The 21,746-nt window shown below is 32.2% G+C and overlaps 1 protein-coding gene across 3 annotated transcripts in view; it reads left to right on the top strand.

Moving 5' to 3' along the window:
- Positions 1-21,746, top strand: part of Epac (Exchange protein directly activated by cAMP) — a 524,699-nt gene that overhangs the window by 476,765 nt on the left and 26,188 nt on the right. For all 3 annotated transcript variants that reach the window (XM_089634072.1, XM_089634074.1, XM_089634073.1), the window contains 5 exons: positions 397-488; positions 7,093-7,321; positions 11,327-11,513; positions 13,726-13,871; positions 17,254-17,398. In XM_089634072.1, coding sequence (XP_089490198.1) covers positions 397-488; positions 7,093-7,321; positions 11,327-11,513; positions 13,726-13,871; positions 17,254-17,398 — 799 coding nt within the window. The remainder of the gene's footprint in view (positions 1-396; positions 489-7,092; positions 7,322-11,326; positions 11,514-13,725; positions 13,872-17,253; positions 17,399-21,746) is intronic.

Genomic DNA, 21,746 nt, shown 5'->3' with positions numbered 1-21,746 from the left:
GGCAGGAATTTTTCGTGACATGGAGAAGTTTTTCCAAGAGAGAAATGCTTCAGGAAATTAATAATTATGTTTTAAGTATATTTGAACTTGAAAAGCTCAGTAAAAGTGGTGAAAAGCTTACTTTTATATATTGTTCACAAATTTTCTCCATAATACTGTTAAATACCCCCCACAGGTGGGTTACAAATTATTGATTGGTGTGTTATAGTTTTTACGGTCAAACTTGTGTGAAATGAAACACTGTGCAGCGTCGCGCAACCCTCATTTGTTTTTATAACTCATTGTTTGGTTATAGCTCGGCGACAGTTGGCACGCTCCCATGTCATATCTCTCTTTGTTTCATCATCTAGAGGTTTAACTAATATAGATGCTATATGAATCCATTGTTGTTTACAGGTGTGGGTCGGGCTGGCTCGCCCCCGCGCGCCTCTCCGCCCCGCCGCCCACCCAGCCCCGAGCGCCCCAATCCGGCGGACCCCATCACGGAGGTGAGCTTTGTTCTTCTTTCTTTCAAATGGTTCTAACAGAACAGTGACTAAAAAGAACTGTGACAAAACATAACAGTGATAAAACAGAACAATGAAACAGTGACAAAAAATATCAGATACAAAACAGAACAGTGACAAAAAACAACACTGATAAAACAGAAGAATGACAAAATGTAACAGCGACAAAACAGAATAGTGACAAAACATAACAGTTATAAATCAGAACAGTGACAAAGCAGATCAGTGACAAAACATAACAGTGACAAAACATAACAGCGACAAAACAGAACAGTTTCAAAGCAATTCAGTGACAAAACGGAACAGTGACCAAACAGAACAGTGACAAAGCAGCTCGGTGACAATACAGAACAGTGAAAAAAATAGATCATTGAAGAAAACTCAAGTAAAAACTATCGAACCTAATCTAACGTAACATTGTAAACCTTACCTAACGTAAACTAACCCAACCTAACCTTACCATTTAATGTGTCGTGTATTGTTGTTACTGTTCTGTTTTATCCGGTTACCGTTTCAAATGTACGTATCTGATATTTTCCGCTGCTGCACTGATACATCATGTGGAAGGGGTGGAGTATCTGTCATGGATTTTCTCGTAATATGATGGGTCTGATAGGTAAAGTAAGTGCACACATCAAATATGAAATAAGAAGAATCTATATAAGTTTATAATATTAATCACTACAAAAATTACATTTACCTATGCCGGGATTTGAACCCGTAACCCTGGATTACGAATCGAGGGTCTTAACCGCTAGACCACGGAGGTCATTAGGTTCCTCAGTGTCTTGTCAACCGTGCGTTTCTAGAGAAAAATTCATAATTGGTTTTATTGCAACGTTAAGTTTAAAAACTACCCTAAATCATTTGTATTGTGTGTATATTTTTTAGGTCATAACCATACACTTAAATCAATTAATAAAGAAATTTATTATTAATTATTTCATTCGTGATTTTTCATCACGAAAGAAGCCTTATTTTCATTAGCACCTCTTTTTTCAAGCCACTGTTTAATAAGAAAGCCTTTAAAGGGCGGAATGAATGTAAAAATAAGTAATTACAAATCTTTATTAAAAACAAAAAGGTTTTCTTCACCTCATTTTAAAATGTAAAAAAAACTAATTAACTGATCAACTGTCGACCATTTACTTTACGGCCAACAATGCTGAAATCAGGGTTGAATTTTAAATATCATAAACTTGTGTATATACTGTAAGTAAACTGCGACATTTTAAAACGTATGAATATTCGATATCACATTTTATTTGTATGCCTTCGAGCGGAGTGGCCATCTGGTTCATTCTACACCCCTTTGTGCTTTGTTTATGTGTGTTTGAGTGAAAAGTTATCATAGGGGAATTTGTGCAGGCGAAATTGCAATATACGAGGATGTTTATTGAATATCCCAAACCCGACCATGTTGTTGTGAGCGTTTAAGAGGAACGGCTGGCTTTAAAAAAAACTTTGAGATTTGAGTCCAAAATACGCAACCGAGTTATCCATTTTTTCTTAATTAATAGGAATAGCAAATTTCTAGTACACTTATTTGCTATTTTATTTATTTGTATTTTGAATAAAAAATATCGGCAGAATTAATCTAATTTTGTCATTGCAATTTTTAATTTGTAATTTTTTTGTTAGTTGATAATATTTTACAAGACAATATTTGTTTGCAAAGCACATAGGATAACCAATTATTATACGGAATAATAATTAGCCTGAAACAAAAAATAAATTGAAAAATCTTGGGAAGAAAAGTAATTTCCAGTCAGTTTCACTAAGCTACTGTTCTACGTCGGCTTATTTTTAACAGCCAAATAATTCAATAAACACTAGTATTTCATTATCATTATAAGAAATATTTCAACCTTGAAAATTTTGTATACATCTTTAGTTCGAAGTCAAGTCGAATATAACTCCTCGATCTGGTCCCCACATTATAAAATACATTCAGATTCAATAGAAAAAATTCAACACAAATTCCTAAGACACATTAACTTTAAACTCGGTATTCCCATTGAAAGTATAAACTATAATTACTTAGAGAAAAAATTAAATTTACTAAAACTCTCAGATCGAAGAATTATATCCGACTTAATATTTATGTTCAAAATTGTAAATGGTAGTGTGGACACTGTACCTGCATCTCTTACTTTAATATCACTATAGAGACTCTGATCATTTTATACTTTCTGATGTCATTGTATTTGATTTATTGTGTATGGTATATTTATACCATTGATATTAAATAAATAAATAAATTACAATGCCTTTCATACAAAAATAAAATTGGTTGTTTTTAGGTGAAAAAAATCAATAAGCAGTAACTGTTGAATAGTATACTAGTATGTATTTAATTATTTGGCGGGTAAAAAGAAGCCGACGTAGCATAGTGGCGAAAAACAGCAATAATTGTTAATAATTTACTAGTGTTTATACTTTATTAAAAGAAAGACAAACATTCCCGGGTTACGAATAACCTGACAATATTTGAAAATCTCCTACAACTACCACAGTAAGCTGAAAATGTTGCTTGTGTTGTGATGGAGGACTTAGCCAGCCGAGGAATTGAACACACTACGCCTGGGTGGGACCCAAACGCAATGTCAACTAGGCCACCGAACGAGAATGAATTATTTGACGGTTAAAAATAAGCCGATGTATCACAGTGGAAAAAAATATCTAACCCAAAGTACTCTGTCAATATAATTTTAAAAAATAATTTTAAAATCCTTAAAAAAACGTGTATTGGATGGAAATTTTCATTTCTGCTCGACAAATTTGTGTGCCAACGTAAATTTGTATTTTTTATTTAAATTTAAGGCCAACAAAATCTTTTTTAAACCGTTTTCATTTTTTATATTTACAAAGTAGAGAAGGCAAAATTATTTTTCAAATAACTGTCGTTAAGTCACAAATAATTGCCAAAGTTGCTCTAGAATCACAAAAAATTGAATTATTTATGAGTATATTTTAAATTTTAAAACAAAAAATAAAATAGCACCCATACCAGATACTTGCTATACCTTTTGATAAAAAATGTTATTCAGTTTGTTTAGGTATTCTGGTCTAAAATCCAAATTAAAGTTTTCTATGAAAAAGTTCCGCACAGACTTTCCTCTTAACGTTGGATGATGAATATTTCTCTGCACTTTCGAAAGGGAAATAATTTATTGTGCAGTTTTGAAAAAAGGCATGATTTGTTGGAATTTTCTTTCCCTTCACCGGGTGAAATTTTAATATGAAATCGGAAAATAGTGTTGATATTAAACCCAGCCTGATTTATAGGAAGAGCGTGATTTAATTATTTGCAGAGTACTGGATGTAACATCTGAATATCTATTAAAAAGTAGGAAATGTTTACTGAAAATTCTAAAGAGCACAGGAAAAAAATATATACTTACTTTAGTAAGAAAGATAAATTGTTTTGACTTTTTAAACTGTTGCAGAAAAAGATGCTCGATTATCAGTTTTTCTATATTATATTCTCGCGATGTGATTGGACAGTGCTTGAACACATTATATAACTACACTACATAACTATGTTGTCAAACAGTTGTTAAAAAAAACTGCTTTATCTATGTTTTTAAATAAATATCTCTTTAAAATAACTTATACTTAGTTAGATATGATAACATTTATAAAAAAAAAAATTTTGCTATTTTATGTTTTTTCGTTGCTTTCAGCGTAATACATTTTTTTTTTAAATGTTTGCTTTTGTTGAAGAAACACTTGAAACAAAATATTTTATGTGACTATTGCAATTATAGTGCGGATTCAGGCTACAATTCTGCCAAATAAGATTTCACACCATTGGTAACTATTAGGCTATGTTAGCTGATGTTTTTAATCTGCCTATATTAAAGTACAACGCGGCACTAAATATGAAATATTTTAGCAGTGCATATTTTAACGAGGTGACTGCATAACAGGGTTTTTGTTTTGTTTATCCTTGATTTCTTTCACTAACTTATGTACGATTATGTACGATTGTATATATTTTTTTCTTGTTTACTTATATAATCTCATGTTTTTTTCTTTTCTTTCTATATTGTTCTATGATTGTCAATAACTTTAATGTATGTAAATGGCACTTGTGCCGTTAGTTCTAAATAAATAATCAACAAATCTTATATAGGAACCAGAACACGTGACAATAATATATATTAATTTGCATAATGTACACAACATATAATATTTTTATGCATTTATGCACAGTTCTCCGGTAATACAAGTACAACATAATTGTTGGGTATTAAATTTTGAAATACAAGGTGTTCGGGGGTAAAGTGCACTAACTTTAGAGGGTGATTCTACGTGATTGTACAAGTAAAAAATAATTTTTTTCAAAATTCCAATGTTTTAAGGTAGTTTTCAGATAAAATAGCTGAATTTTTTGTATGGAAAAAGAAATATTTTTCGATTGAAAAATATTTATTTACGTGAAAAAAAATGGAGTTTCGAAAAGTAATTGATATTTTTTACTTCTACAGTCATGCAGAAGCACTTCCTGAAATTAGTGCACTCTACCCCCGGACAACCTTCTACACATTGAAATTACAGATGAAAGATTTAGTAAAAGTATTAAGTTGGTTGTATTGACCAGCTTAGCTGTGGTTTGGATAATACGTGAATTTGATTAGAATCAAACAGTTTTTTAAAAATCTCAATCGACTCCTTTTTCAGAATCTTTATACGTTCATGGATTATTTTAAAATCAGGTGGCTTATGAAGCAAATGAATTACGTTATTAGTGAAAATAGTTCGAAATTTCAGGCAGAAAGAAAATTGCAAGTTACATTTCTGTAATGCTCAAACTTACCTTCGAGGATGTTTGCTATTTCGTAGCTTCCTGCTTTATAGTTATTATCTTTGTATTTCCATACACTAAAGTTTGCAGCTCATTAACATCTTGTATCCTCCTTTCCTTTGAAGTTTTTGGAGTGAATAACGAAGTGGTGTTGATTAACAAAAGCACACCGGAACTTTAAATTCTTTACAAACTATTTATTTGAGAACTTATAAAATTACCTTCATGTTTTTCTTACGTTAAACTTCGTCCTAAATAAAATTTAACTTTATCCAAAGTTATTCAAAGCCTAATAATATACGTCTGCGCCATTTCAGGAAAAATTAGCTGATACATTAAAATATGCGTAAGTATAAAAGCTGTTGGTTCCTATATACGGTATCGGGAAACTCGTAGAACTAGCGTAAAACTGTTGAATCTTCATCACACAATCACAAAAAACTTACATTTTTTCGAGAATTTTTAAAGTTTTTTTTCCCGCATCTAAAATGTTATAAAAACTTTAGAAGCCTTTGTTATATAAAAAAAACACGGAGGGCTTTATTGGTGGTGCGGTTCAGTGATAGTAGGAATTCAAAATAATGTTTTAGGTTTAAATAAATGACTCCTGGAGAGTATGGGGAGTTATATCCAAACTTCAATTTGCCTGAAAGGGTAGGGTTCCATTTCTTTCTGCTTCGAACTCACTTGCGTTTATTGATCCTAAAACAATCAACTGAGCATCGAGAAATAATAAGGCAATATTAGCTGATACAAGGCTTGTCACGGAGTTCCGCTCCGTGCCGCGTGTCCCCCCACTTCTAGTCTCCTGGATAGTGGCAGTGTGTCAACACTCCAGAGTAGCTTTTGAAAGGGGCGCAATACATTCTTCCCTAAATATATGCCACTCTCTCAGGGTAGGGACGAGGTTCTTACCTCTAGGATCGGGCACTATTTCCATGACATTCCTTGGGGTATGAGCATTGATGTATTTAGTCAATGGGTATGAGGTATGATCACAATTAAATTAAACAATGTGGCTCTAACAAATTATAAGGAAATATATGGTGGTAATATGTATAAAATAATATTTACTGTACATATTTAATGATATTTTAAGTCAGTTTATATTTTATATTTTAATTAGTAAGATTTTCACATACACGGTCGTTTATCAATTGAATAAAATTTTCACCGCGTTTTTTTAGTAAGACTGTAAAATTTGTAGCGATTGGGCAAGTTAGTGAGTTTATAATTGTGGAAAAAAATGACTTTATGCTCCTCGTATTTTAAAATTCATTAAACAGCTGATATTAAAATATAAAACGAAAGCACAAATCAAAAAAAGTTACAAAACCACGAAATCTACTCCGTAAGTGATGTAGATTTACCAGTTTCCCGCTTGTACTACGAATTTCCGGACACCGTATATTTCACGGTCTATTAATCTCTTCCACTGCTTCCACGGCATTAAAATGTACCGCGTTTAACGTTTCATGTTTTTTTTAATTATTAACAGTTTATGGTAGAAAATTACGACATTAAAACCTTTTTAGCTTTCTATGGTGAGCCTTTTTCTTGAACGATGTTTATAATATGAAGAAAAAAATGTTTCTAATAAAATAAATTAATAACAGACTTTTATATTCATGATCTACTCTTGATAAAAATGCAATCTAATCTATATAATAATATATATTATTACGACTAACCATGTCACGTGGTGCTAAAATATATATAATTTATTCCTGTTATATATTTGCCCATAACTTAACTAATCCATGTGTGCGATTCCAGTCCCCGAGTCCCGCGATGTCGCGCATCGGCTGGGCGCTGCGCACGATGCTGGTGAGCGAGCCGGGCTCGTGCCTGCGGGACCGCAAGGTGTCCGGTAAGCTGGTGCGCAAGTGCGCGCCCGGCACCGAGCTCGTGGACTGGCTCATGGCCGTGTCGCCCAGCGTGCACGGCCGCCAGCAGGCCACCGGCATGTTCCAGGCCCTGCTCGAGGAGGGAGTCATCTCTCACGGTGAGGAGTTAACACTTCGTCCTATTATGTTACCTTTTCGCTCATCATCATCGGTTCAGTAATTACAAGATAAGTTACATCTATGGGTGCTTTGATAAAAACCAATATCAGCTTTTTCATAACATTTTATCAAATTTCATCTAGATTCACACAATTTTATCTAGTTTCACATAATTTCATATTTTTGTCCATTTTCAACTACTTTTATAAATTTCATCTAGTTTTATACATTTCATCTCGTTTCACATAATTTCATCAAGTAAAACGTAAATGTAATTTCATCTTATTCATCTGGGTTCAATTCCTAGTTGTGACCGTTATTTTTTTTATTTTTCTGCTTCATGTTTCGCTCAGATTTATTAGTAATATCTTCTTCTTGAATGTCACCTTATTTCATCCGATTTAATATACTTTCTTAAAATGCTATCAATTTCCATCAAAATCCATCCAATGCAATCAAAAATCCAACAAATTTCATTCACAATTCTTCCAATTCTATCCAAAATACATCCAATTCCAATCAGTTCCATACAATTCTATCCAATTCTACATAATTACATAACACTAGCATAATATTAGCTTTTAAAAAAGTCTTCTCTCTATACCTTCCAACGTTTAAATCACATACTCCTTAGTTTATTTGTTTTTTACACGCATATTCCTATATGCATGTACGGACATACTAGATCTGTATATCATACTTTGATTTATTTACCATTTCAAGTACCATTATTTAAATTCGATATTAATTACAGCTTTTGTATTTTGTCATTACTTATTAGTTTTTTTCTATAGATACAACATACATTATTTTTCTTCTTTTTTTAATCTTCTGTTTTATAATACATATCGGTACATTATGTATACATATTTATTTTTTATACCTTATGAGTAAATTATTTTCCTGTTTCCAGTCTTACTGGTTTGCAACAAACATGAATAACTGTACCTATGCATATACGAATGTACAATGTACATACTTACTTTATATTTGAAACACTGCTTTATTTACAATATCAGGTGTTATTATTTGGATTTGATGTCAATCTTAGTATTAGCATTTGATTTTTATTTATTTTTTTTGTATACAGGGTGTATCGGCACTAACCCGACAAACTTTAACCAGCTATTCCTTAGCACATTTGGAGTAAAAAATGTTATGGGCACTTTGCTGTCCGGTAGCATTTTTTTTTCAATTAAAAACAAAAAAAATTAAAATGTCCACACTCCATCACTGTCATTGGCATTGCGTTTCGTGTTCAACAGCTGCTATAAGCAAGTATGTCAAAAGCGTCTTCGCTCTTTCGCACACACTAAATAATAATAGTTAAAAATGAGACGAATGGTGCCGTGCCATTTCTTTGTGATTGTAAAAGTGCGCCAATATAGGTACACACGTGCATTATTCAACGGAATTCGAATAAAATATTTTCCAGATGGGTTTTCAAACTTTGACAAAGGATAAAACAGTGGTGACATGTGGTGAAAATATGAATAGTAAATTTTTTATTAAAAAAAACGTTACCGGACAGCAAAGTGCACATAAGATTTTTACTCCAAATGTGCTAAGGAATAGCTGGTTAAAGTTTGTCGGGTACGTGCCGATACACCCTGTATAGTGACGCTATTATCCATATATTATATTACACCTACATCATAAATTGTCAATTTCCTCTATTTAAACCCGATAGCGCGTTAACGAATAATAAATAAAATATGAAACAACACATTCCATTCACAATTTCATCCAATTCCGACCAAAATCCGATGGATTTCCATAAAAAAATCATCCAGTGCCTTAAAAATTCCTCAAATTCCATCCGATGCCACCCAATTCCTGCAAAGTCCATCTTGTTCCATTAAAATCCGTCCATTTCTATCTATTACGTCTCATTCTATCTTATTTTATTTCATCTCAGTTCATTTCATTACATCACATGTAAATTGATTTCATCTGTTTTATCTAACTTCAACGCGTTTGATCTCATTTCATGTCCATAATCTCATTTTACTTGGTACATTCGATTTAATTTTGTCTGATCTCATATATAAAATCTGGAAAGATGGACTAATTATTGTATTTTTGCATGACCCAGAGCGTTTGCATGGTTTACCCTTTGGTGGTATCATTATCGTCCAAATGTTGTAGAAGTTCAAATGTTTGGAACATCTCATCCTTTGTATCCGCTGAGTGGGTGGCGGGATTAAAGTCGTAAAACTGTCTCAATTCCAGAGTTAGTCGGCTGAGAACGAAATGTTGGTAATTAATTACGCTAACTAAAAAAAAGCAATTTGTCTTGTGGGTTTTTACGATTTAGCTCCACGAGCTCTGGGAACCAGGTACTACGTATTTCATCAATCTTGCGTCTAGTGTCCTTTTCAACACAATCAAGGTTTTTTATTTATTTTCTTTTTGTTATTTATTCTTGATTGTTCACTCTGTCAAAGTCACTAGAGAAAAACTAGTTTCGGAATAGTAAAAAGTTTTTAGTCATGGATAGGAAATAGGTTTTTGTTGTGAACATATATCTTAACTACTACCCATCAATGTGTGGAAAATAATTAAGAAAATAAATACACTCTGTGCCGAATATAATGCTCGTGCTACAAAACATTTCAGTGTTCAGTGACTCTTCATTGTTAATCTAAATAACACACGTTAATATATTTCCAATAAGCCGCAATTTAAAAGTTTTGTGGTATGGTATGAGCATTATATTCGGCACAGAATATAATGCTCATACCACAAAATGAGCATTAAATTTTTATATGTAATGTCATCCTATTTAATGACTAGAATATATTTCCAATAAACCGCAATACAAAAAACTAGGTAAAGAATAGTCTCATTGTCATTTTGCTACAAATACCTATTCCCACCGTCCATCCGATATTACGCGAGCAAGGGCTAAAATACAAGTACTGTTTGTAATTCTAGTCAAATAGGCTGACAATACATATAAATCAAATAAAACCTTTTTTGTGAAAAAGAGCTCCTTTTTCTCTTCTCTTATTTACATGCACATACCCATTACCCATACTCTAAATTTTCGCTGTTTGAGCTTAAAACACAGTGTATAAGTATAAAAAACCTAACTAACTAACTAATTATCACGCCGTGTTCCGCAGGGGTAGGCAGAGGGGACAGATCGCGTACTTAAATCATTCACATTCATACATCGTCTCATAAATATTTTTTTCTATCATTCTGATTCTTGGCATGGCCGACTCACGGATCTGGTTCACTTGATCGTGTCATGTTTTCCTCGGGCATCCCCGACTTCTTCTTTTCATCGTCCAATCGCTCTTCTTCTTCATCTGAGCGTCCCTTTTTTAATCTTAATCATTACTCTCACATCAGCCTTTCATTATTTGCAGATCTCCACATTTCTCACACGATCATACATGGTTTTACCACGCATACGTCTGAGGAATCTCATTTCTAAAGCATTCAGTCTACTTGCATCCTTCCCCTGCCAGTTCCACGCCTCACTGCCATATATCAGGATAGGTACCAGCACCTCATTGCGGATTGCTAACTTCTTTCACTTATTTCGCTTCTTTGGACATGTTTTTGGTAACGCCAACCGCGTTCAGTCCTCCAATAATGGAGTTAACTGCATTTACCCTTTTTTCAATATCTCTATTAACCTTCCCGTCTCTTTTAAAACAAACCTTTTATCATTATAAGTTTACAACTATTTATCTATGTAGGTATTGGATTACAATGCCAACATTATACCCCCTTACTAGCAATAAAACATCCATGAATAATACTAAAGCTTCTGCGCTACCGTGAATATAATAGGAAATGGGTTCGATTCCTCTGCTAGCCAATTCTTCCATCATTGTGCAAGTAACGTTTTATCATTTATCATAAGCGGATGATGGCATTTGAAGTTTTTCAATTTTTGCCAAATATTTGTAACACGGGAATGTTTCTATCTGTGTAAAAAAATAAGAAAAAAAAAACACTTACCATTTAAACCCCTTTGTCTTTCCCAGTGTCCAAGGAGCAGCCCTTTAAAGACAAGTGCTTCCTGTACCGCTTCAGGGTTGATGAGGAGGCTCCGCCCCCCGCAGCCCCTTCTGGCGACGAGGTCACGGCGGCCGAGGGGCAGCTGCGGGAGTCCCTGGGGGCACTGCTGCAGAGGGGACCCGATGCGGTTCTCAGGATGATACTAAGAAAACAGTAAGGATGCTTTGATTAACTTTGTTTGTGGATATAATTCTAATAATTTACTGAACCTTTTGTACTTTGTTTAAAGTTTCGCTAAACGGTAGCTGAAATATTGGTCATTCCGATGCACTACCTTACATCATGTTATGTAATTGTTGGGATACTTTGTCAATCTACAGTTCTACTGATATTATGGAAAAAGTCGATAATTGTCAAGGGGAATGTCTAGCCCCGTGGATTCCTAATGAAAACGAAAACCATTGTAAGACTCACATAAAACTCGAAAACTGTGCTCTGTCGTAATGTAATTTGCACAGATTAGACTCTCTCAAATTTCTAGGTCAGCGCAACAATTTTCAGCTACCAATGTCATTCTCATATTGAGCTATGAAGCTTTAAAAAAATGTATTTATCATTGTTCAGTGACCAGATTCGTCGGCTAGCTCCTCCATCATGACACAAGCAACATTTTCCGCCTACTGTGATGATAGAAACATATTTTAAAATTATTGTCAGATTATTTGTAACCCGGGAATGTTTGTCCTTCTTCAAAATATATATATATATATATATATATATATATATGAACAAAATAAGGCAAGAAATTATCAATGTTTCCTGTTTTTCATTTGTTCAATAAAAAGCGTTGAAATTCGGGCGAAGCCTGGTAGTAATGCATTCCCATATAAAAGTTACATTTGGGCAACATGTATGTTGAAATTTTTATGTATGTAGGTAATATTCTAAAACAATTACTAATAAATCGAATTAAACTCCACAATGTAATAGCCATTTTATTATATTATCTACAACGGCGCGGCGTTTACTTGTTTCAATCTAACCATAGAATAAAGAATGACACCATCAATCACCCAAAATGCTCAATTTTATAAATATGTTCACGTTTCTTTTGATAGAAATATATAATTCCATTTACTTTCACCATTATCTTTCTCTCCAGTTTATTATCAACAAACAACACATAACTTTTCATCATTTCCTCAGCACATTAATCGAACCTCCGAGCAATCTAAAACCATCCCTCTAAACCCTTTTATTTTTCTACTCGTTTTCGCTTCCAAGCTTTTGTTTTTTCTCTAATAATCCAATAAAAAAACAGTTTTGCTTTTGTTTAGTACACTTCAAGCGAAAGAAAAATGGTAGCATAAAATACCTATACCAATTTCGTTACGCTTTTTCTAAACTCCCACTTTTCTGTAAAAATCTTTAAGTATTTTTTTCTCCGTCATAAAGAAGTTTTATATTGTACTGAATCAATGGATGATGATAATATATATGAGACAATAATAATGTTTCAATTGGTAAATCTCGGTTGAATTTTACTATTAAATGATATCTTTTTTTGTGACAGATCCGGATAAACTTGTATTTAATTATAATGGACGGTTAATAGTATATCAGCAGATACAAACTATAATTTATTTATTACACGGATAAAACTTTCTGATAAGCATAAATAAAATGCTAATTAAATTAAAAATCTCGACAATTTTTTCGTTTTCTTGTTAAAAACTGGATTGTAGGCCATTAATGAATGAATTGATATGTATAATGATAAATTTTAGGTAAAATAACAATATTTTGTTACGATTTCCGAACACGTGTTCTTATAAGTCCTAATATTTTCGCATTTCGTCTTGATACGTGATCGTGTTCCGATATTAAACAACTAACACTTTATCAGGAAGCGGCTTATAGTCTCGTATTTAACAGGTTGACCAATAATTTGAAGAGATTTTCAATAAGTCCGCATTACTCATTTTTGTGGGTGTACAATGCATATAAAAACTTAAAATTAGAATTGCTTTAATTGGTTCCGAAAGTTAATAATTTTCACTGATTAAAGGTGTATAGATATAGAGGCAATATTGCTACAAAGGTACAAAGCATGTTTTTCCACGGGTTACAAATTAACAGGTCAACAAGATGTCTGCAATGAAATTCAAGAACACTCTTGGTACTATTAAAATTACATGTTTCTTTTCTAACAAATTTTCAAAAAAAATTTTAAAATTGTGTAATGTGTCAAAACCATCAAAAATATTATGTTTTTCTTCAACAATATGCACACCGGTGATATTTTGAATCCAAACTAATTTGTCGACGAGTTAACGGTATCTTGTATCACAAGATGTACTTTCTGCTAGAGGATTTTCAAAAATTCAGAATGTTGCCTTCTCATATAATAAATCTGTTTTCCTAGGAGTCACGAGAGGACACCAGATGAGCTGGAGGCTGTATACGAGGAGCTGCTTCGTGTCCCCGCCCTGGCCCACCTGTCCACCTCTGTGAAGAGGGAACTGTGCGCCGCAGTCGTCTTTGAAGCACATCCACAACCCAGCACCGTCTGTAAGTTCCCATCATCTAGTTTAACACATGTTAATATAAATAAGGTTTCCTAAAAATCTTAAGCATCCTGAAGAATGAGATTGTTTTTTGGTTATTATTTACTAATTAAAACCCAGAGCCATCATGAAAAATTTACTGAAAATTCCTGTAAGAACCAGCACTGACGAAATCTTCAACTATCGTAAGTAACATCGTGTTAATAAAACAACTATATTTCCAAAAAATACTCATTTCATTCTTAAATACAAAACACAAGAAATAACAACTAAGACGCGTATTAGAAACATTAGATCTCAGGGTCGAAAAAATACCCAAAAAGCAACTGCGAATACAACATTTGGACAAAAAAGCTTATTACACTGTTGTACTAAACTCATAAAAAATACAAAACATAGAGCGATCTGAAATCTAAATCATTCTGACAACAAATACAAAGTGAAACAGAAACAACATACCAGCACTAAAAAACACTCTTATCGACTTACTTCGTAGACTGCGTACCTCCGTTTTTGTTAAAACTAATCCCGTTTCGGATAGTAAAACTCTAAATTCGTAAAAAAAAATCCCACTTTGTTTTTAACAAAAATTATTAAAATGTCCGTGGCGCCATTATTCGGATTTAAGTAAACTTCCTAACTCCGTTTTAAAATAGAAAGTCTTAAACTCCATGTTCGAAAATAAATAAGAAAAATATGTTTTTTTCTGATCATAAATAAAATTAATAACCTGTCTTTATTTTTTTTTCACTGAGTGTTTTATTGCGCCTTCTGTAAATTTGACAAATGGTAGTTACCTACGCAGTCTACGAATTAAGTCGACGAAATAATGTGTTTGTAATTATCTCAGTCACTTGATATTATTCATTTAATTAAATTGTAATAATAAGTAAACGAAATCCTTAAATCTACTTGTAATAAAAGATATAAAACATGTAATATTATTATTATTATTAATTTGTTGATAACAACATAATTTTATAGTAAAATAAACGATTGTGCTGCTATAATAGTAGCACAATTGTATACATCAACCTAAGTGTTAAATGTAAAACCTATTCAATAAAACTACCAGTGTAAAATTCTCTTGAACAAATACCTACATTAACTTACATCGTTCAAAAGTTCTAATCTAATCTATCGAATATATAAAAAGAAACCCGTGTTACCCTACCCGCATAATTTTCTTCACAACCAGCCACTGCCACCAAGCGGTGGTTATGGTGGTTGGTGTCACATCGAAAGTAAGAGAGTTTCATGAGGGTGGCTGAGCACGGGTGGGGGTGGGTGATGAAAATATGCTTTGTTAAGGGAAGGCCGCGAATGCAACCTTCCCAGGCAGCTAGTAGAATAAATAAAAAAACAAGGGCTATAAGAAAATGCATTAGCAACGTAAATAGATTAAAACGATATTCTAGAGTGCACATTTTCTCGCATTTAAGTGAAAAACCAAACAAAAATATCATTTACTAATGTACGTTGATGTTACTTTGTTACTGTTAATGTATGTTGTTACTTTACCGTCTGTTTACGTATACGTTAATGGAATTACGTGCCAACAGAACAAATTCTTGAATATAATGCGGGTTGTTAGTTATAGAACGAGTACCTAGTAAATGATATGGCGTGTTAGAAAATAAATATCTTTAGCCGCTTGATGCTTGATATTTTCATAATCTCTAATAATTACATGTTTTTGTTTTAAACTTATATATCTTGTTAGAGGATTTTATTTCTCTGTTAAATAAAGTTAAAAAACTTCACGAACACCACTTAATTTTAGGATTAAACAAAGTAGTGTTTAACTTATGCTTGTGTGTTTGAGGCAATACATCGTAATAATACAGTTTCACAGTACTTTGTGGCAGATATAAAAAGTGACTTTCATGATTAATTTACTTCGAGGCAAATATTAACCATGACTTCTTTTTTAGGGTCAGACTGAAGACATTTATTCAGTACTTTGGGGGAGATATTAATATTTCTATAGTAAGTTGTCTATTCGAAAATGTGTTTTCTTTTCAGAAAATTTTCATTATTTAAGTTGCTTGTATTTGGATACGATTTGATCTGTATGTATTTGTTCAAAGTTCATAAAATCAGATCTTTAAAAAGCTGACCACTAATTTCCATCAGATTTACTGAATCTTGGTAAATTTCCCAGAAATTTTCGACATAAAACAGATCTATTTTTGGACTTTAACGAGACTATAAAGCACGGATCTTTGGTACATCTATTAATAAATAATGTCTTATCTTACAATTCTATAAACAGATTTATTCGCTTGCTAACCCAATGTCAATACCTAGTTCAATGTCATTAGGCTCAGTGAACTTGTCACTAATCGCAATCACTAATTAGACAATACGTAAGCTACCGTCTCTAATTAATTAATTAATTATCGTGTTACCTCAATGATTAGAGTGCTAAACTTAATATTTTAATAGATCAAGTGGTACGTGTGCTCTGTCTTCAGAATAATTGATATGATTATATTCCTTATTTATAGAAAATGAGCTTATACGAGTAATAATCGATTTTCTTAGAAATAATAAAATGTTGGATATTATAAGAGACATTATATTTGTTGTATTGTCACTAAAAATAGGTTTTTAAACATTTAGTTTTCTTCACAATTAATTTTCTTATCTGTACAATGGTCTCAATATTATTATGCTTACGAGCTGTTCCGTATATAACAGAATGAAAAATCATTAAAAATATTCTTCAAAGCATTTTTTTCGGTGTTTTTTGTATTTCATTGTTATTGAATGTTATTAAAATTATTTCATCAAAATAATTACAAATTGTTTTCAAGTACAGAAATAAGTTTGTCAAAGCTTGTAGTAATAATACTGATTTGGACTTTGACAAAATGAATGGGTAAAAACACTTCCAATAGGTACTCAATAATAATGATTTGTATACCGCTGTTGTGAAAAAACACCACTAGGGCGTTGTACAAGCAAGACTCCCACTACTAACTATAGATAATGATATATTATAACAAATTATTAACATACCGATAGTGTGTGTGATGCTGCAAAAAATGTACGTAATGTTATTTATATTATACACATTTATATAATAGTATTACACAGAACAATACTTACCTGGCATGTTTCTTGAGTGTTTATTTTTTTCTTAAGAAAGACAAATGTTCCCTGGTTACGAATAACCTGACAATATTTGAAAATCTCTTACGAAGAGTACAAAAAACAAACCAACATAAATATACCGTGAGACAAGCGTACCTAAGAAACAAACCATAAAAAAAATCCGTTGACGTGCACAAGCTTTGGACAAAGATAAATACCAGGAAATACAAGCATTTAACAATCTTACACTCGATATTTTTAGTTTATTTTATTTGTTTGTTGTTTAGTGTTCCACCAAGGAGACGAAGGAAGGTCCTGGTACATTATAGTCCGCGGATCAGTGGACGTTGTGATCCACGGGAAGGGCACTGTTACCACCCTCCACGAAGGGGATGATTTCGGAAAACTCGCCCTTATCAACGATGCGCCCAGGTAAGAACATTGCAATATTTTCTCGTTTCCATTTCATAATCTTGACCCCTAGGCCTCAGATAGGTAAATAAAAAGTTTATTATTTGTTCAAGACAGAATTTAGATATTTGATCAATTTCACCTCAATAAGAAAAAAATATATCTTCGGGCACGCAGACACGCTCATGGTTGGTTATCTATTTTGTGTTTCTGCACGGAGAAAAAATACTAATTTATTAAGCATCTCTTCAAATTAATCGTAATCCGGTTAAAAATTGGATTACAGGCCCTTGAACCTTGGCCCAACGAACGAAGTGATAGGTTTCCTAATAAACTTTTATTAAAACTTTATCGGAACACGTGTTCATAAAAATCCTAATATTTCCGCATTTCGTCATTGTATATTATTAAGAAAAGAGCATGTGCATGAATGAACACTTGTTGTAATTTACTAATACTTAGTAAATTAATACTTAATACATACTTATTAGGAAACGATTTGCAATCCGACTCTTAACCGAATTACCGATAATTCGAAGAGATTTTTCATAAATTAGCACTTCTAAATTAAAATAAATAACCACTTATTCCATTCTTTGGATTATCTTCCTCCTGTAACACTTTAACTAATAACCAATCTCCAGCTTTTCACCAAATATATTGTTGTTTTCCTCCCAAACTTCTGTTTTCCTTCGATATATATTCAATCCGCCAAAACCAATTCCCTTGATTTTGTAAAGTACACTTTTAGAATGAAACACATTCAAATATTGACGAAAATCTACTCAGAAAGTACCTATTCCAATTTCGTTACAATGTCAACAATACCTTTTTACAGGTAAATCATTTTACTGAGATTCTTGCTTCTGGTGATGTCATGGATGGATATAAAAATAATTTAATTTAATAATAATTTTGTTTTTGTTAGGAAGCTGAAGAATGAAACAAAAAAAAACATATAAATAACATTGTCGAATTGAATCGCGAGTCTAAATTTAAACGGAATTTACTATGCATCCAGTATCTTTAAGCATTTTCGGGGTAAGAGGGGACCGCGCCCGGGTATTCCAAACTAGTTCGAAAAACATTTTTTTCGGTGTTTACAAATACATTCAAACGTACGCTTTTTGAATGATTTTCCTGTAATATCTTAGTTAAAATAGACAAAATAATGTTATGTTAATGTTTCTAATTTATATATATATATTTAATATTAATTCATTTTTATCTAGTAGAGTTGTATTTATATAAAAAAAAAAATTTCTGTAATTAATTTGTATCAATTATTTGGTTTCATCCCATAAGATTTTTGTTTAAATTCTAAATTTGAACTTTTCTGTGCAACATCCAGTTTTTAACGTGTTTGTAGAATAAATTATAGGGAGTTTTCATCTCCCGAAAATAATAACAATATTACTTTTACCCACATTTATGTGAGACTGGTATCACTGTAAACCTGCGAGCGATATCTCGCGCGGCAAATACTTAATTTTCTCTCCAGTGGTCTAGCCGCCCTAAATCTCCTCTAACGTACGCGATCTGTTTTGTTCATAAAATTATTGTAACTTGAGTTTTGTTAAAATAAAAACTAAATTGAAAATATTCGAATTCTCATTTTTACCCACCGAGAGTAATCACGCAACCTTGGATAACCACTGCATCATTCGCCAACAACCCATTTTAATTGGCGATAATCACAATCCTCCAAATGTTGTTTAAAATTCCACAAACTGACTTTACAACTCGGTTATTTTATGGCCATACAGTCATCCCCGTAATGTACTCTGGCATTGTCAAAGGCATTTAAAATCATTACAGTCATTGAGATAAAACGATTCGAATGAAAATAAAACTACCAACACGACGTCGAAAATACGCAAGTGTTTGGTATATTTACACTACGTTGCTTTACAGATTCATTTTAGGTTCCTACGTAAATAATTTAAATATATTCCCGATTCTTTTTCCGTAATGGAAATAGAAATACGTAAGCAGGGCCACCGCATACTTGTACGAAATGTGAGCGGCGCACAAGGGCGCTAGAATCAAATGGCTTATCGAAGTCGCCTCTACACCTGTTGATTTGACGATCCTCATGACTGATTTCTTCTCCTTTCGTATGTTGGTGGTTAAATGGTGATAATGAATATTAAAGTATGTAAGCCAATGTAGGACCTTAGGTGTCGCCCTATAATACACGTTAATTCCAACGGGGAATCATAACGTTGTCGGTCGCGAATGACTGATGCAGTGGCATTGATTTCCGATATCCAATTAATATCTACAAGTATGACAACAAAGCTGAATATCAAAATTTAGTATCGAATAAAATATATGTAAAATTAAATTGAGATATCTGTGATATGATAAAGCCATGTAATGCCGTGTTCCTAACAAGGAAATCCGAAAATAGTGCAAGGCTGATTAGCGTATTCAACAAGATTGAAAAATAACTTACTACACTTAGACTCTAAATTTTCGCTGTGCGCCAATTTATTTTATTTTATAATGACTTACTTTTTTTTCAAAATGATGTTTTTTGTAAATTATCCGTTTATAAATTGACCATTCAATCGTTTTATAGAATATTATACCAAAAGTAGTTTCCCCAGAACAGCTAGTTATATTCACGGAGAAAAATGAGTATTGCTAATTTATAAAATATCTCTTCTAATTATTGGTAATCCGGTTAAAAACGAGATTGCAGGTCGTTTCCTTAAAAACTTTTCTTTTTTTATTCCTAATATATCGCAACACGTGTTCATGCACCTGCATTTGCCTTGAAAATATAGAATGACGGGAATTTTAGGATTTATATGAATAATACATTCGTAATAATACATTCGTATTTTACTAGAAGTTTATTAGGAAACCTATCAATTCATTCGTAATTACTCAATAAATTAGCAATATTCTGTATTAGCAATTTTTCCCCGTGCGCAGAAATGATTTTGAAAATATCCTTCGTGATGTGTTGGCGCACAATAGGTTAATAAGGTTTTCTAAGATGGTTTGAACAATTTAGAAGATTTTTTTGGTGTGATATTGAATAACGTAATATGTGGTACAGATTATACACATTATTACAAAAAAATAACGTTAAATAAAAAGAGAATTCACCTGCGCTATTTCTCACAGGTTAAGAATCTCAAGACTCGTTTTCATGACATTCATATGAAAATTAAACAGTTAACAATTCAAATCATGAAAGGATCCTGAATGCATCAGTATATCAGGACCATATTTAAATACAGTTTTATATTTATTAATATCCCTGGTAGCCACCCTGTACGACGTACCAACGTAAGCCCTATGCTCTTGAGATCTGGGATTGCAGGGAAAAGAACACATAAGGATTGTATACAGCCATCGACAGAATCGTTCCTCAATGTGTGAATGTATTTCACCGCGAAATAAAAAAAATGTTCATAATACTCGTACGATGGGCAAAGTGCCTCATAATACTCGTACGGTGGGCAAAGTGCCCCATATAGGTTTGAGCGCTTATAATTGAAAATTATGATTTTTTTATAAATGATTTATGTGACAAATATTCTCCTCTGCAAAAATATATTTACTTTCTACGTTTTGTTTTTAAAAATAGAGATGTCAATTTCATGGATCTTTTCTTTATTTTAGGTTTTGATAAAAAACATAATGCACGTTTGGGGATTAAAAAGTAATTTTAGAGTTTCTAGTTCTAAATTACTGGATATAACAATTATAAAAATGAATACAAATCTTATTTCGTATCAGCTATGATAAAAAGTACAGAAGTTCTTATGTAAACTCGGTTTATTCTTTCTAAAAGTTTTACGTATCGAGCTTTTTCTTTTTGGAAAAATAATATTTATGCCTATAGATATATGAAATTAATGTAGGTACATGAAAAAAAATCGTTTAATTTTACTTTACTGAATTTGTGTTAATTTACAAGTCACTCATTTAAAATTATATATAAATTTTTTTATTTTTTTTTATTGAAAAATTTTTTTTGATACATATATATACAGGTACATACATAATAACAAAAAATAAAAGAGAGTAACAAAAAAAATCCCACAAAGGCGAGGCCTGTGCGTGGGCATTATTATTTGTATGTGGATATTTAAAACAGTGGTTTAAATAAAAATAAAATATTGTACATGGTGATTGATTTTACCGTAATTTCAGTTACTTTTTACTAAAATTCCAAAAATATTTAAGTGCTCAATGAATATTAATTGGTACAACAAGTATTAATTGATACAACAAACACATAGCAGACTTTATTATATATCTACTCTTAAAGCTAATTAGTTGTAAGTATAATTAATGGCTTTGTTAATAACTTATAAGAAAAAAATATCTATTTTGGCTGTTTTGAGCC

The sequence above is a fragment of the Hesperophylax consimilis genome, chromosome 8 (assembly GCF_061612785.1).
Source record: "Hesperophylax consimilis isolate HC1 chromosome 8, BYU_Hcon_1.0, whole genome shotgun sequence".
In the NCBI taxonomy this organism is placed as follows: Eukaryota; Metazoa; Arthropoda; class Insecta; order Trichoptera; family Limnephilidae; genus Hesperophylax; species Hesperophylax consimilis.
The sequence above is the reverse complement of the archived record's forward strand: the minus strand, read 5'-3'. Positions and strand labels throughout refer to the sequence as shown.